General features: G+C 48.6%; 1 protein-coding gene across 1 annotated transcript in view; it reads right to left on the minus strand.

Annotated features, from left to right (window-relative positions):
* The window catches only part of LOC140389146 (uncharacterized), a 125537-nt gene continuing 109404 nt past the window's right edge, over positions 1-16133 (minus strand). The window contains exons 14-19 of the mRNA XM_072473304.1: positions 12199-12641; positions 12013-12108; positions 11686-11919; positions 10795-10817; positions 9449-9564; positions 1-545 (exon numbers count right to left, since the gene is read on the minus strand). Of these exons, the coding sequence (XP_072329405.1) occupies positions 1-545; positions 9449-9564; positions 10795-10817; positions 11686-11919; positions 12013-12108; positions 12199-12641 (1457 nt within the window). The remainder of the gene's footprint in view (positions 546-9448; positions 9565-10794; positions 10818-11685; positions 11920-12012; positions 12109-12198; positions 12642-16133) is intronic.

Below are 16133 nucleotides of genomic sequence, written 5' to 3' on the forward strand. Positions count from 1 at the left end.
TTATTCAGTCCCGCAGATTGTCAGCGGGGCCGAGTTTTTCCCGTCCGTATTCCGTCCCGGACAGAAGGCGGGAAACATTCTCTCAGTGAAAGTGAGGGCGAAAGTGTGGAGATGGGACATGTTGTCCACATTGTAAAATGACACCTGTCCTCCCTCATAGTCCAGCAAAACCCCAATCTTCCCGGGATTCACACTCAGGGTGAGGGGAGTCCGTGAGGGGGAGGTGGCGGCAAAATAACCAAATCCAGGATTCAGCCCCAAAATCCAGATTCCAGACTCAGCACTCAGGTCGATTCCCCCTTTCCTCTTCACAGACTCTCGGGCCACTCCCAGACCCCACCAAGTCTTCTCCCCCACCTCCACCTCCCAGTAATGTCTCCCTGATGTGAATCCCTCTGATCCCAGGACACAGCCAAAGGAATCAAACCTCTCCGGGATGTCAGCGAGCGGCTGCCGTTTGTCTCCGAGTCTCACACTGGTCCGGTCCTCAGACAGGATGAGCCGGGTATGCGCTGTGTTCCGATCCAGAGTCAGAGAGGCTGGCGCTGGGGGAAAGTTAAAATAACAGAGTCAGTGATTTAGAGAGGGAGGGTGCGGAGGGGACAGAGTGTGAGGAGTGAGGAGCAGAGGAGAGAGGTTGATGAGCGGAGGGCAGAGGAGAACAAGTGGTAGAGGAGAGGGAGCAGGAATAGGAACATGGAGAGAGGGGGAGGAAGAGGGGAGAGAGGGAGTGATAGAGAGAGATGGCAAAGTGAATAAAGGGGAGGGATGCAGTTGAGAAGAGAGAAAACAAGGCAGCAGTGAGACAGAGAGGAGAGAGCAGGAGTAAAGATGGAGAGTGAGAGCAGGATGAGGGAGAGAATGAGAGAGTCCAGATGAAAGAGATTGGGAGAGGCTGATAAATAAAGTGCAGGTGTCAGAGCAGGGTAGTCTGGGGCTGTGAGAGAACGAGATGAAGGGCGAGAGAGTTCAGGCTGACAGAGAGAGTGTGTGTGTGTGAGAGAGAGAGAGAGAAAGAGTGAGTGGGAGAATACAAAAGTGAGACAGTGAAAAAGAAAGAGGGGGACGATTAGTGAGAGAGATAGAGTGGGAGGGGGAGAATGTGTGAGACAGGAAGTAGAAGGGGCAGGAAAGAAAGTGCAGAGGGTGAGAGATGCAGCAGAATGATGAGGGGAGGGAAAGGGTGCAATTGGAGAGAGTATGGGTAAGTGGGAGAGAGCGTGGTGTTTAATAAGCCAAGGCCGCTCTGTACAAGAACAACGTGAGGTTTGGTGTTGTGTACCTGGCTTGTCTTCGAGAAACTTTCGAGGACAAAAGATTATTATTTTGATGCACCGGAGGATGGGAATGCGTTTGTCAGGAAGCACGGATTTGGGAATGAACTGAAGTGCTTGAGGACTATGGAGTTTGTTATTTGATTATTGTTAAGTTCATCTGTATTTGTATCTTGTGGGGGACTGTTACAATGTGGGGGTGGAGTTGGGGTTGTGCTTGGGCTTGTTGGTGGGTGTTTGTTATGGGTGAAGTTGGGGTTTGTATATTGTACTGTTCAGTTGTATTTGTGAGGGTGGGGGGACTCAGTGTCATTTTTTTGTTTCCTCTGGGGTCTGTATTAAAGTTCAGTTGCGGGGGGTGGGGGGAGTTGATCGTTGATATATTGTGTGTTCACTTTAATCTTTACCCTTTGCGGGGGTAGTCCTGCTATCGGTATAGCTAGTTAATGGGAGTGGAGAAGGGGGATGTCTGCAATTTGTTACAAAGGGATGATTTATGTTGTTTTTTATGGTAATGAACTCAGGCCTTTTGTTTCTGTTTTGTTTGGGCTCGGGGATGAGGATGAGGGGTAGATTTTGTTTTTCTGTTGGTCGTTTGGTTGATGTTCAGGGTGGGGTGGGGCTGGGAGGACGCTGAGGAGAGGGGAGGGGAGACTGTCGGCAGTGATGATTCCCCGATTCTGGAACTGGCCTTTTGGGCGGCCATCTTGAGTGTGCCCGGAGTTGGTGCAGGTTGAGGCAATGTTGGATTGCTTCACAGGGTGGATATGGCTAATCCTGGGATTGAGGTGATGCCGGAGGTCCCCGATCTGGTTGATAACCTGGAATGTGAGGGGTTAAATGGCCCAGTAAAAAGGTCCCAGGTGTTTGAACACTTGAGATGTTTGAAGGTGGATGGGATCTTTTTATAGGAGGCCCATCGAAGAATTAAGGATCAAATGAAGTTGCGAGAGGGTTGGGTGGGACAGGCAAACTATTCAGGTTTTGATTGTAGGGTTCGCGGGCTGCGGTGTTGATTAATAAGAGCCCGGCTTTTTCTGTGGGCAATATATTGGCTGACTCAGGAGGGAGGTATGTGATAGTCAGCGGATCATTAGCGGGCACACTGGGGGTGCTGGTCAATGTGTATGCACCAAACTGGGATGACATGGCTTTTATTAATAAGGTGCTGGTGTCTAGAATTGTGTTTTGGGTTCTAGTTTGGATAGGTCGAGTCCGAAGTCTCGGACTCCAGGTTTAATTTTCCAAGGGATGAGGAGTTTCCTTTTTTCTCATGTCCACTGAGGTTAATCCCAAATGGAGGTTTTGGTGGTGGGTAGGTCTCTTCTCCCGGGGTGAGGAGGCGGGTTACTCGGCGATTGTGATATTGGACCATGCTCCACATTTTGTGGACCTGATGTTAGAGCCGGGCCGCTCTCAGAGACTCCCTCTTGGAGATTTGACACGGCATTGCTCACCGATAAGAGTTTTTGTGAGTGGATTTCTCTACCATCGGGAGTATGTAGAGCTCAATAGAAGTAAGAGGTTTCACCGTCCACACTCTGGGAGGCCCTGAAGGTGCTGGTCAGGAGGGTGATAATCTCATTTCAGGAGCATAGGGATAAAACTGGGAAGGTGGAGAGGCAGAGACTTCTGGACTCCATTCTTGAGATGGACCCAGTACTCGATTGGCCCGATGCTGGTGCTACTGGCCGACAGAAAGAAGTTGCAGATTGAGTTTGAGTTGTTGACAACGGGTAAGGCGGTGACCCAGCTGTGTCGCTCAAGGGGCCTTTCTATGAGGATGGGGAGAAGGCCAGCGGTCTGTTAGCTCACCAGCTGAGGAGGCAGGCGGCTTCCGGGGGGATTGCCCAGGTTAGGGACTCGGGTGGTGGGTCGGTTAATGAGGTATTTGAGACCTTCTACTGGGGATTATATGATTCAGAGCCTCAAGGTGGGGGCTCGTCAATGAGATAATTTTTGGGCGGTTTGGCCTTCGTGGAGGTGGAGCTGGAGAGGAGGCAGAATTTGGAGACTCCGATTGGGCTGGAGGAGATTATGAGCTGTATTAGGTTAATGCAGGCGGGGTAAGCACAGGGACCGAATGGATTCCCCATTGAATTTATGAACAGTTTGCGATCCTGAAGAAGGACAATGATCCCATGGAATGTGGGTCGTATCGGTCTATCGCGTTGTTAAACGCTGATGCTAAGGTGTTGGCAATGAGTTTGAACCCTGCCTACGGGGGGGGGGGGGGGTGATCTCAGAGGAGCAAACTGGATTTGTTAAGGACCAGCAGTTATCGGCCAATATTAGGAGATTGTTGTGTTGAAATGAAAATCGCTTATTGTCACAAGTAGGCTTCATATGAAGGGATTATATGGGGATGACCTGTTACAATATATCACAGACCCTCTCTCCAATGTAGGGGAGGTAATGGAGCTGCTCCGGAAATTTGGCTCCTTTTCGGGTGACAAGATAAATCTGGGTAAGAGCCTATTCTCTCCGGTGAACCCCACAGGGAGGTGAGTTGATCTGGGGATGCTGCTGTTTCGTCCGAACAAGACTAGTTTCTGGTATCTGGGAATCCGGGTGGCAGATGTCTTCACCTCACTGATAGCCCAGAGGTGAGTTCTGTTTGGGTGGAGGACCTCGGTGCTGCCTAAATCCTCGGCTTAGCTGGGGGACCTGATGGAATTTCTGCACTGAGAGATCAAGGAGACTATGAGGGGGTGGATGGAAGGATTCTACTGGCGGTGGCAGCCGTTCATCTCCTTTCTCAGGGCATTGGTTACCGTCAGCTGTTCAGTGTGGGGGGTGTTGTCTTTTAGTTGGGTGAAGGGTCATTAAGGTTTCGTTTTCTGTATGGTGGAGGGGATTGGGGATTAGAGGGGATGGGGTGGGTGTGAGGGGGATGGTTGTATTATTGAGGGCTTGTTTGTTATCATGAAAAAAAATTCTTGAATAAGTTACTCTGTTCATAATGAAAACATTTGCAATAAAAATATTTTTCAAAAGAATAGAAAGAATGACAGAAATCAAACACCTGGAATTATGTAGCAGCAACAAAACCGGTATCCAGTGTTCCCACATTAAACATAAGGAGAAGTCTCATTGTCTACACAAACTGGAGACATTTGATATACCTGGAGACTCAATTCAATCTTAATCTTCCATTGGATGGCGATGCCCCACCCAGAGGAACAGTCTGTAGAATGGTCGAATCACTGGTCTGAAAGTGACCGCAAGAACACCCACCCAAAATGATGTGAGGAGTTCATTCTCTCCGTGTCCTACCCAATATTTATACCACAAACAGCATAATCAAAACAGGAAACTCACAATGCAGTTTCTGGGATATTGCTGTTCACAAATTGGTTTTCTCATGTCCTACATTACTACAGTGACTGTGCCTCAACAATATTCCACTGGACCCCGGTCAGTATGGTAAGGTGGAACGTGCGATGGTTGGGTGGGCCGGTGAAGCGAACGGGAGTCTTCTTGCATTTAAAGAGCTTGAGAGTTGACTTGGTGCTGCTGCAGGAGACCCATCTGAGGGGGAAGGACCAGGTTAGGCTTCAGAAGGGCTGGGGGGAGTCAGGTGTTCCACTCAGGCTGTGACAACAGGACCCAAGGGGGTAGCGATACTGGTGGGTAAGAGAGTGAGATTTCAGATGGAGAAGGTCGTGGCAGATCAGGGGGCAGGTATGTTATGGTAACGTGTGCTTTGGAGGGGAGGCTGGTGGTGTTGGTCAGTGTGTACGTCCTGAATTGGGACGATGTGGGGTTCATGAAGGGGAGGTGGCTGCCAGACCGAATTTGGATCATTTAATCCTGGGGGGTGGTTGAATACAGTGCTGAATCCGAAGGTGGATAGATCTGAGCCACGCTCGCCAACCCCCTCGGAAGGAGATGGGGGAACTGATCCGTGGAGGTTTCACATCCACAGATTGGGGAGTATCCCTTCTTTTCACCAGTCCATACGGTGCATTCAAGGATCGACTTCTTCACTATGGGGAAGGTGTATTTGTCGGGGGTAAGGGAAACGGAATACTCGGTAATTGTTATCTCGGACCATGGGTTCCACATTTCCTGGACATGGTCCTGGAGTAGGGGCCGGCACAGAGGCCAGCGTGGAGGTTGGATGTGGGGCTGCTGGCGGATCTGAGTTTTTGTGTGATGATTGGAAAGGTGATTGATGACTATGTGGGTTCAGCAGGAACAGGGAGGGCTCACCGTCAGTGGTCTGGGAGGCACTGAAGGTGGCGGTAAGGGGCGAGATCATCTTGTTTAAGGCTCAGGTGGCAAGAGAGGATCTGTCGCGGCTGGTAGAGGAAATTGTGGAAGTGGATGGGAGATATGGGGAAGATCCCACTCCGGACCGTCTGGCGAGGAGAAAAGAATTGCAGGCACGGTTTGACATTTTGCCCACAGGGAAGGCAGTTCAGCAGAAGGCGGGCGAAGGGGGTAGGATATAAATATGGGGAGACGATCAGTTATTTGCGGGTCGGCCAGCGTCATCGGTAGGCAGCTGCAAGAGAGATTGTTCAGGTCCGGAATTGGCCAGGTGTGTGGTTGGTGATGTCGGAGCAGGTGAATGAGGCATTTGAGGGGTTTTATAAAAGGTTGTCTAGGTCGGAGACCCCAGGGAAGAGTCGGCTGTGAGGGATTTTTGGGGTGTTTGGAGTGTCCTAGGGTAGGCGAGGAAGAGAGGGCAGCGCTGAAAGAGCCAGTAGGAATCGAGGAGGTTCAGGGGGCGATAGGGAAAATGCAGATGGGCAAGGCACCCCGCCGGATGGGTTCTCGGTGGAGTTTTATAAAAGGTTTTTGCATAGGCTGGCAAATGTTGGTGGAGAGTTTCGAAGATTGTGTGACTAAGGGGTACTTGTGCCCGATTAAATCTGGTTCGTCTCTTGACCAAATCCACGCCCAGGTCTTGATATGTGCGCAACTCACAATTCTCCCACCTGCTGCTCCGTTCTTTCTTGGCCCATCGCAGAATATGTTCCTTGTCCAGGAACTGGTGCATTTGTACCACCATCGCCCATGGCGGCTCATTCGCTCGGGGCTTCTTCGCAACGGCTCTATGCGCTCTATCCACTTCCAGGGGCCCTGAAAACGCACCAGCCTCCAGCAACCTTTCCAACATACTTGCCACATAAGCCCTCACGTCCGATCCCTCACTGCCTCAGGGAGGCCGACGATTCTCAAGTTCTGTCTCCTGGACCTGTTCTCCAGGTCCTCCAGCTTCTCCTGCATTCTTTTCTGGCGGTCATTCATCATCTCCACCTTGGTCTCAGCACGGTTATATATTTCTCGTGCTCGGACACCTTTTTCTCCACCTTCTGAATCACACGCCCGTGGGTATCTTGACCCGGCACCACCCGATCAATCGATGCCTTAATCAGGTCCAGTGAGTCTTTCTTAAGCTTGGCGAAACATTCTTCAAAAAACTTCACCAGCTGTTCCATTGACCACTGTGCCGTCCCCCCGCAGGCCTGCTTATCCGCCATGTTTTCCCACGTTGCCGGCTCTACCTGTGTATCCTTGTTGAACTTTGTTTTCTTACACGTCCACTTCTATTCCAATTCTCCATACACTTGTGGGGGATTTCTCTTCACCGTCTCACTCTCCACTGATTTATCCAATAAAATTCGGGGGGGAAATGGGAGAAAAGGTCCATAATTCCATCACAAGAGGGAGCTATCAAATGTGCGACCTACTCCTCCATGGCCGCCATCGGAAGTCCTCTGCCGATGATTTGTTGTTGTACATCTTTAACCCGGGATCTGCGATGGGGAATATAATGGGGCTGCTCAGGATATTCAGGGCTTTTTCAGATTATAAGTTGAATCTGGAAAAGAGTGAGTGTTTTCTGGTGCCTTCTTCACGGACGGTTTGAGGGGGGTTCCCATTTCGGATGGGGACCACCCACTTTAAGCATCTGGGAGTGCAGGTTGCTCGAGACTGGGCCCGACTTTGTGATTGAATTTCACGGGTCTGCTGGGTAGGGTGAAGGGGGATTTGCTGAGGTGGGACAGCCTTCCCCTATCATTGGCAGGCGATAAAGACAAATATTTTGCCACGGTTTTCATATTTATTTCTGTGCCGACAGGCCTTTTGCCAAAAACAATTTTAATGGGGGTGTAACAATTAATTCTGTCATTTGTCTGGGCAGGTAAGGTATTAAGGATTAGGAAGATGTTGCTTCAGAGAGAGCGGCGGTCAGGGGGCCTGGCCCTTCCAAAGCTGTTCTATTATTATTGGGTCGTGAATGCTGAGAAGGTGCCGGGTTGGGGTCAAGAGCCTGAGGCCTTGTGGGTGAAGATGGAGGCAGACTCTTGTAAGGGATCGGGGTTGCGGGCGCTGGCAACGACACCGCTCCTGTTTACCCAAGGGAAATTTTCCAAGAATCCTGTGGTGGTGGTAACTTCGGCAGCACTTGAGGTTAGGGGCGGGGTCGATGTTGATGCCGATCTGAGGGAATCACGGGTTTGAGCCGGTGAGGTTGGATGCTCGGTTTCGGGGATGGGATGAGAGGTGGGTGATGGAGATGAAGGACATTTTTCTGGAAGGGCGGTTTGCAAGCTTGGAGGAGTTGAGGGAAAAGTTTGGGATTCTGCAGGGTGAGGCCTTTAGGTATGTGCCGGTGCGGGATTTTGTGACAAAGGTTTTTCCAACATTACCGGTAGCGCCGCGTTCCTCGTTGTTGGAGGGGGTGTTGTCAGTGATGGGGCTGGAGGCGGGGGGGGGGGGGGGGGGTCATCTCGGCCATTAATGCTAGAATGTTAGACGAGGAAAGGGTGTCGTTGGAGGGCGTCAAGGCCAAGTGGGAGTAGGAGCTGGGGGGAGTGCTGAAGGAGGAGTTGTGATGTGAGGGGCTACGGTGGACGAACACATCACCCTCGTGTGCAAGGCTGGGGCCGATACGGCTAAAAGTGGTGCACAGGGCGCACCAGACGAAGTTATTTTTAAAACAAATTTAGAGCCCAATTAGGGGGCAGGCAGTTTAGCGTGGCCAATCCGCCTAGCATGCACATCTTTGGGTTGTGGGGGCGAAATACGTGGAGTATGTGCAAACTCCACGCGGACAGTGACCCAGAGCCGGGATCGAACCTGGGACCTCGGCGCTGTGAGGCAGCAGTGCTAACCACTGTGCCGCCATGCTGACCTGCACCTGACAACGTCAACGATGAGCCGGTTGTTTGAGGGGGTGGAGGACACTTGTGAGGATTGTGGGAGGGGTCTGGCCAATCAGGTACATATGTTCTGGTCCTGCCCAAAGCTGGAGAAATTGTGAAGGTTGTTCTTCAGCACCATGTCGGCGATCCTGCACGTAGATTGACAGCCCAGTCCCTGGGGCTATATTTGAGATGTCGGACTTGGCAGAGTTGCAGACGGGAGCAGGGGCAGATGTTTTAGCCATCACCTTGCTGATTGCTCGCAGACTGGTCCTGTTGGGACGGAGGTCAGACGCTCCACCCTGTGCCTTGGTATGGCTGGGGGAGTTGATGGAGTTCCTGTATTTGGAGGGGGTCAAGTTTATTTTGAGGGGTGCGAGTGAGGGGTTCCTCAAGAAATGGGATTTGTTTATATTACATTTTAAAGAGTTGGGTACTGTCACTCAATCCAAACTCCCTATTCTAGATTTAAAGCTATACCTACTTTGATCTGGACTCTGTGACTGTGTTAAGCCTGTGGATTTTTACATTCTCCCTTCTGTTTTGAACCTTAAACATTTCAATAAGATCACCACACTCCCTCCCTTATCCAGTGCAGACTCGCAGTTTCTGCAACCCCTCCTCTTGATGAAGGTGTCCAATTCCACCAACCAGATTCTCTGCCGTTTAACACTTGCTCTCTAATGTCTGAATGTCTTCCCGATAAACGATGACAAAAAATGTTCCCCAGAAAGACAGACGGGACCAGTCCAGTCTCCTCGACAAATTGGGTTTCCCATCCTGAGATTGGTGCTCTGTTCCTCTGGCTATACAGATCCCTTCACTGCTTTGACACACGGTGCTGATGGCTTCAGACACTCACCCAGAGGAACCCACAGAGAGTAAAATATGAGAATGGAGAGGCTCCCGAGGATTAACAACCGGCAAAGTGAATATTTAATCTGGGACCTTGGAGACCCTTTAGACCCTTCACAATTTGATTTAAAATCAGGAAAATGAAGAGAAGAGTTTTACCGGGGTTAATGGAGTTTATCATTTCTCTCCACGCTGTGTACTGTAAAGGGCCTTTGAACTTTCCGATAGTCAGGGCGGCGGCAGATACTGAGAGTGAGCAATGGTCATCACTAATCCTGTGTGTTAAAAAAAGATGCAATAAATTTACCTGTCAGAAGATTTTAGAAAGTATGCAAATGTTTTCAGCATTTTTGATGTTTGAGAAAATGTAGAAAGTGAAATATTAATCACGTTTCTAGAACTGAGGAGGGGAGAACTTAGAAATTCAAAGGCAGAAAATGGAAACCCCCATGTCCTGAGTAAGGTTCACATCTGATAACAGATTAGTTACTGGGATATTACTAATCACAGGAGAAGATAAACATTTCGCCTGTCCACTTGCTGTTTTACAAAGTTTGTAGAACAAAGACAAAGGCTGAAAACATCTGGAACTTAATGTTCACCTCTGTAATAACTGATTCCACAACCCACCGAGATTCCTGCTCTCCTCTACTGGCATCTTGAATATCTCTGATTTTAGTCACTCCCCCATTGGGAGCTGGACCTTCAGCTGCTGAGGTCCTGAGCTCTGGAATTCCCTCCCTGATCCTCTCCGTCTCTCTGTCTCTCTTTCTTCTTCAAACACTCTCTCTAAAATCCACCCCCCGCCATCCGGATTAATATTTCCTTACGTGTCTCTGTGTCAATTTGTGATTTTTAAAACTCCTGTGAAACTCCTTTAAGTTCCATTCAAGGCGCTATATAAATACAAGTCTTTGCTGTTGTGGTTGTTAATGACACGGAGTCAGTTTATATTATTGAATAAAATAGAACCCTTGTTCTACCCTTGTTTGGCCCCTTGTTCAGCACTATAACCAATCACTGTTTGTCGATGTACCATTTGTCAATGTACGCTGTCGATTATTCTTTTTTTGTCTACTATGTAAGTACTGTGTACATTCCCTTGGCCGTAGAAAAATACTTTTCACTGTACTTCGGTACATGTGACAATAAATCAAATCAAATCAAAACACCCGCTCCCCCTTTAATGTCTGACTTTCTCGGGTTGCTCAGGTTCCATGCAGGGACATGGATGGCCCACTCCTTGGATACATGGACCCTGCGGCTCTCTCAGGGTCAGTCGGAAGGTCACAGACACTAACAGCCAACATCAGGCAAGTGATCAGTTCCAGCCTGGGAATCAGGTTGTATTATTTACCTGACATCTCATCATTTGTACAATATCAAAGAACCGTCCGAAGAACAATCCTTCATAGTTGTGACAACAACCAAGAAATAAATCTATAAGAACACTTTACTGAGTTATTTTATCAAACTGCAGAGTTTCAGGAAAGAACATGTCCTACCTTCTCTTCCGACAAGCTTCCTCCTGAAAGAAATGAATGAGGAACGGTGAGGATGACAGTAACAGATTTCAGGAGAAGTTAGACAGGCTGGTGAAATGAGCAGCCTCAGAGTAGATGAGATTTCACACGGAAGTGGAAAGTGATGGATTTTGGAAGGAAGATTGTGGAGCGTCAAATAAACTGGAACTGAGCATCAGCCCCGCTCACAGACACAGTGACTCTCACACACCGTACCAGACACACCCACACACACACAACATGCTGGAACTGAGCATCAGCCCCGCTCACAGACACAGTGACTCTCACACACCGTACCAGACACACCCACACACTCACTATATGCTGGAACTGAGCATCAGTCCCGCTCACAGACACAGTGACTCTCACACACCGTACCAGACACACCCACACACTCACAACATGCTGGAACTGAGCATCAGTCCCGCTCACAGACACAGTGACTCTCACACACCGGACCTGACACACCCACACACTCACAACATGCAACTGGAACTGAGCATCAGTCCCGCTCACAGACACTGTGACTCTCACACACCGTACCAGACACACCCACACACTCACAACATGGAACTGGAACTGGATTACAATGGGAGGTCCAGGAGAAAATTAAACTTGAGAGAAACACGGAAATAATCATAAAGCAAGCGTGAGATCAGGGAAATTAATTCCCAGGCGGTGGCCGGTATTCCCGGGAATCTGCAAACAGGGTGGAAGCCGATTATTTCAGTAACACGGCAGAACTCCATGGAATAGAGACGTATATGCTTCATCCTCTATAATTTTCAGTAAATTCGATATTTATTTCAGTTACTATCAGTTATTTTGTGACTGTGAAGTTTCACTGAACTGACCCGAAATATATTCCCTCACCTTCAGAAATATCAGCTCGTCTTTTTGCTCCATCTGTTTCTGCAACTTGGAGAGTTTCTCCTCAATAGAATTTAAATTCTCCTGAATCTTTCGAAGGTTTTTCTCCATTGGTTCTAGAATCCTCTCCTCTTCTTCCCTGAGATCTCGGAGTAAACGCTGCTCTTTCTCAGTGAGAATCTGGTGCATTTTACTGAACTCGGATGTGATGTGGGTCTGCAGACTGCTCGACTGTTCCTATTAAATGAAATGTGAAACATAATTAATGTCCCGCGATAAAGGGAATAAAACTAACCGAGATCCCAGAAGATCAGCACAGGGAGACCTTACCCTAACTTCAGAAATCTTCCCTTTCTGTTTCAGTTCCGTTTCTAGAACCGCCGATTTCTTCAATGTGAGAGAATCTAAGGAAGATTTCAGCTGATTCTGGGATCGGGAAAGAAAATCACAGAATGAAAGTGTTCGACTATGATTGTGTGATTAAACTATCAGACTATAAGATATTTTCTCTTTTACCTTGGAGACTTCAACAGCTTCTTTAATCGGCAGGAAGCGGTGCTCTCTGTGTTCCCGCGAATCTCTACAAATCAGACAGATCAATTTCTTGTCAGTTTCACAAAGCAGCTTCAGTTCTTCCTGATGTTCCTCACAGTGAAGTTTACTTTCCTTCTCTTTTGGATTGATGGTTAACTTTCGTGTTTTCTCGGCAATACTCCCTAAGGCTCGATTTATCCTGAGGTTTCTTTCCGGAAACTCCTCTCCACATTCCGGGCAGGAGTTTATCTCCTTTTCCCAACACTGGGAGATACAGGAGCGGCAGAAGTTGTGTCCACAATCCAGTGAAACCGGCTCAGTGAAGAAATCAAGACAAATGGGACAAATTGTCTCCTCGGTCAAACTCTGGATCCGCTGTCTGAGAGCCATGTTCACACTCAGCACTTTCTGATTCAAAGACGTTTAACTTTGGATGTTACTGATCCCTGAACATCTTCAGTTCCGCGATTTCCTGATGACGTTCACTGCAATATTCAGGAACTATTATTATAAAATAATATCTGTCCTGATGTCATTCACATGGATTGATAAAACCTCCCGCAGTGTGAAGATAAACAGGGTTAGAGCCCGGAGGGAAATAATTGAACACTGTCGGGGGCGAGTTGGGATGCAGGGAATGTTGACAGTGGCGAGAGGGTGGAGGCGGAGATGGGCGGGATCGAGATTCCCATGCATTTTCCTCCAGTCTGAACATGCTACGGATTACAAAACCTCTGGGGAAACAATTCATAAATTGAATTGTGTTAATGACTGCGCCTTCGCCGTAAAACACAAAATACAAATGTCACTGTGTTATTTTGGATGACAACCACAGAGAGATCTTTCAATGGGCTGGACATGGGAGGTTCGTTTATTTGCTGGAAAGTAAAGCTCTTCTATTGGAGCGCATTCCACCAATCCGGGCCGCCCCATAGCGCCTCAATGTACATGAAGTACCGAGCCTGGATCCCGCCACTTCCTGACTCCGATGTGAGAGCACTACACAATGTCCCACAGCTGGCAGAGGGTCCTGGGGGAGAGACGGGCATCTCCTTGTTTCTGGAATGTCTGTTCACAACGGAAGTCTGGAGAGATGATGCAGTGAATTTTCTGTCGACGCCAGGTCCTCCCAGACAACTCCATATCACAGCTCTCTGTCCGTATCACTGCTCTCTGTCCGTATCACGGCTCTCTGTCCGTATCTGTCAATATCACAGCTCCCTGTCCATAACTCAGCTCTCTGTCCATATCACAGCTCTCTGTCCATAACACAGCTCTCTGTCCATAACACAGCTCTCTATCCATATCACAGCTCGCTGTCCATATCACAGCTCCCTGTCCATAACTCAGCTCTCTGTCCATATCACAGCTCCCTGTCCATAACACAGCTCCCTGTCCATAACTCAGCTCTCTGTCCATATCACAGCTCTCTGTCCATAACACAGCTCTCTGTCCATAACACAGCTCTCTGTGTTCACTGGATCCCTCACAGGGACAGTGACCCAGGGAATATCATCAACTGAATGAAATGAACATCGCTTATTGTCACAAGTAGGCTTCAAATGAAGTTACTGTGAAAAACCCCTAGTCACCACATTCCGGCCCCTGTTCGGGGAGACTGGTACGGGATGCTGGAAGGATTTGGGAGTGTCATCTTTCCTCCAATATCCTGAGGTATTTCTTCACACAGACAGTGGTGAGAATGTGGAACTCGCTGTCACAGGGAGGCAGATCGAGTTAATACATTGACAAGGAGACTTGAATTCAAATATGACTTTAGACCGCACAGAATCTTTTTGCAGCTTGTTTTGTATCTGATTGAGCAAACAAGGATTATTTTCAATTGGAGAAAAAACATCCCGAGACACCCAAACTCTGGATCAGGAATTCTGTGGCTCCTTTCACTCTATGTGACATCAAAAAAGGGTAAAGGCACAGGAAACTGCAGAGGACCTTTCACTATTCCGGCAAAATTACCGAGGATTTGTGCACCAAAATTACCGAGGATTTGTGCGTCCCGAGCCAAGCTGTTCCAGTACAGCTACAACATTGGAATCAACCCGGCAATATGGAAAATGGGAACGCAGGACAAATCCAACCAAACCATTTATCGCCCGCACGACCTATTCTTCATCATTAGTGAAGTGATGGAAGGAGTCATCAACAACACTTATCAAGATGTACTTGCTAAGTGTTGAGCAGCTGCTGACGCTGATTTCTGGGTTCCGCCAGCACTACTCAGCACCGAACCTCATTTCAGCCTTGGTTCAAACATGGACAAAAGAGCTAAATTCCAAAGGTGAGAGTGACTGCCCTTAACATCCAGGCAACATTTGGCCAAGTGTGCCATCAACCTTGCAAAACTGGAGTCAGAGGAAGTAAGGAAGAAAACCTTCAATAGTTTCCAGTCACACCAACACAAAGGAAGATGGTTGTGATGTTTGGAGGCCAATCATCCCATTCCAGGATGTACTTTCAAGGTGTCATCAGGGTCGGATCCTTGACCCAACTATCTTCAGCTGCTTTATCAATGACCTTCCTTCCATCATAAGTTCGGAAGTTCGCTGATGATTGCACAATGTTCAGCCGTTCATCAAATACAGCAAGACCAGGACAATTTCCAGGCTTGGGCTGACAAATGGAAAATAACATTCATGACACAAAGGTGCCAGACAAAGACTACCTCCAACAAGAGAGAATCTAACCCTTGACATTCAATGGCATTACCATCGCTGAATCCCTCTCTATCAACCCCTGGGTAACATCATTGATCAGCAACTGAACTGGACCAGCCACATCAATACTGTGGCTACACGAGCAGGTCACAGGTTAGGAATGCTGCGGTGAATAACTCACCTCCCAACTCCCCAAAACCTGTCCACAATCTCCAAGAAACAGTTCAGGACCGTGATTGAATGTTCTGCAATTGCCAGGATGCAGCTCCAACAACAATCAAAATGTTGGACCCTGTGCAATGCAGTTTGTTTGATTGTCGTACCTTGCACTAACATTCCCTCCGTGCACCATCGATCAACAGTCGCAGCAATGCAGACATCGACACGATGCACTGAATAAATTCACCAGGTCTACCTAGACAGAACCCAGGACCACTCCAAGGGCAGTAGACACATGGTTACATCACCATCTGAAATTCCCCGTCCAAATCATTCACCATCATCATTTGGGAGTATATCGTTACTTCACTGTTGCTGGGTTAGAACCCACGAACGTCCTCTCTACACACACATGGACGGCAGCGATTCAAGAGGTCTGCTCACCACCACCACCTTCTCAAGGATCGTGTGGATGCGTTGGCAATGTGCCAACGCATCCACACGCACATCCCGTAAAATGAATTCCAAGCAGTAAACCATTTTCTCTCTCCACAGTTGCTACCAGACATGCTCTGCTTTTCCATTAATTTCTGTTTTTATGTCTTTCAGGAACCCCTGGTTCTGCTTCTAAAACCCGCCTGCCAACTAAACTTGGTGATAATTTGGAGATGTTTCCTGTGCGTTTTGGGCAGGAATGATGTGAACAGAGGAATAAGAAGATGAAGAGCACAATGTAATGTTGCAGTGTGGGTGTCAATCAGTGTGTGTAATGTTTGAATGGAGCTGGTGAATCAGTGGGACTCAGGGTGACAAAATGTGGTGAGAAACCTGAATCAACTGAATTTGGGACATTGTCACTTTCTAAAGCCGGAGCTCCGGGGCCTTTCCCGCGCTCCCCTCCCCACTCGCGCGCGCGCACTTCCCACCACGTGATGCTGTGCTGAGTACAGCCCCTCCCCCATCCCCCGCTGACGCTGCCTGATCCTCCAATCAGAGCCACGCTTCTTCCCGCGCTCTCTCAGTCTCGGGCCGCTCGCGCTCTGACTTTGGGCTTGGAGGTCAGCGCACGGCCGCTTCTCGCGC

Source organism: Scyliorhinus torazame, chromosome 14 (assembly GCF_047496885.1).
Source record: "Scyliorhinus torazame isolate Kashiwa2021f chromosome 14, sScyTor2.1, whole genome shotgun sequence".
Taxonomy (NCBI): Eukaryota; Metazoa; Chordata; class Chondrichthyes; order Carcharhiniformes; family Scyliorhinidae; genus Scyliorhinus; species Scyliorhinus torazame.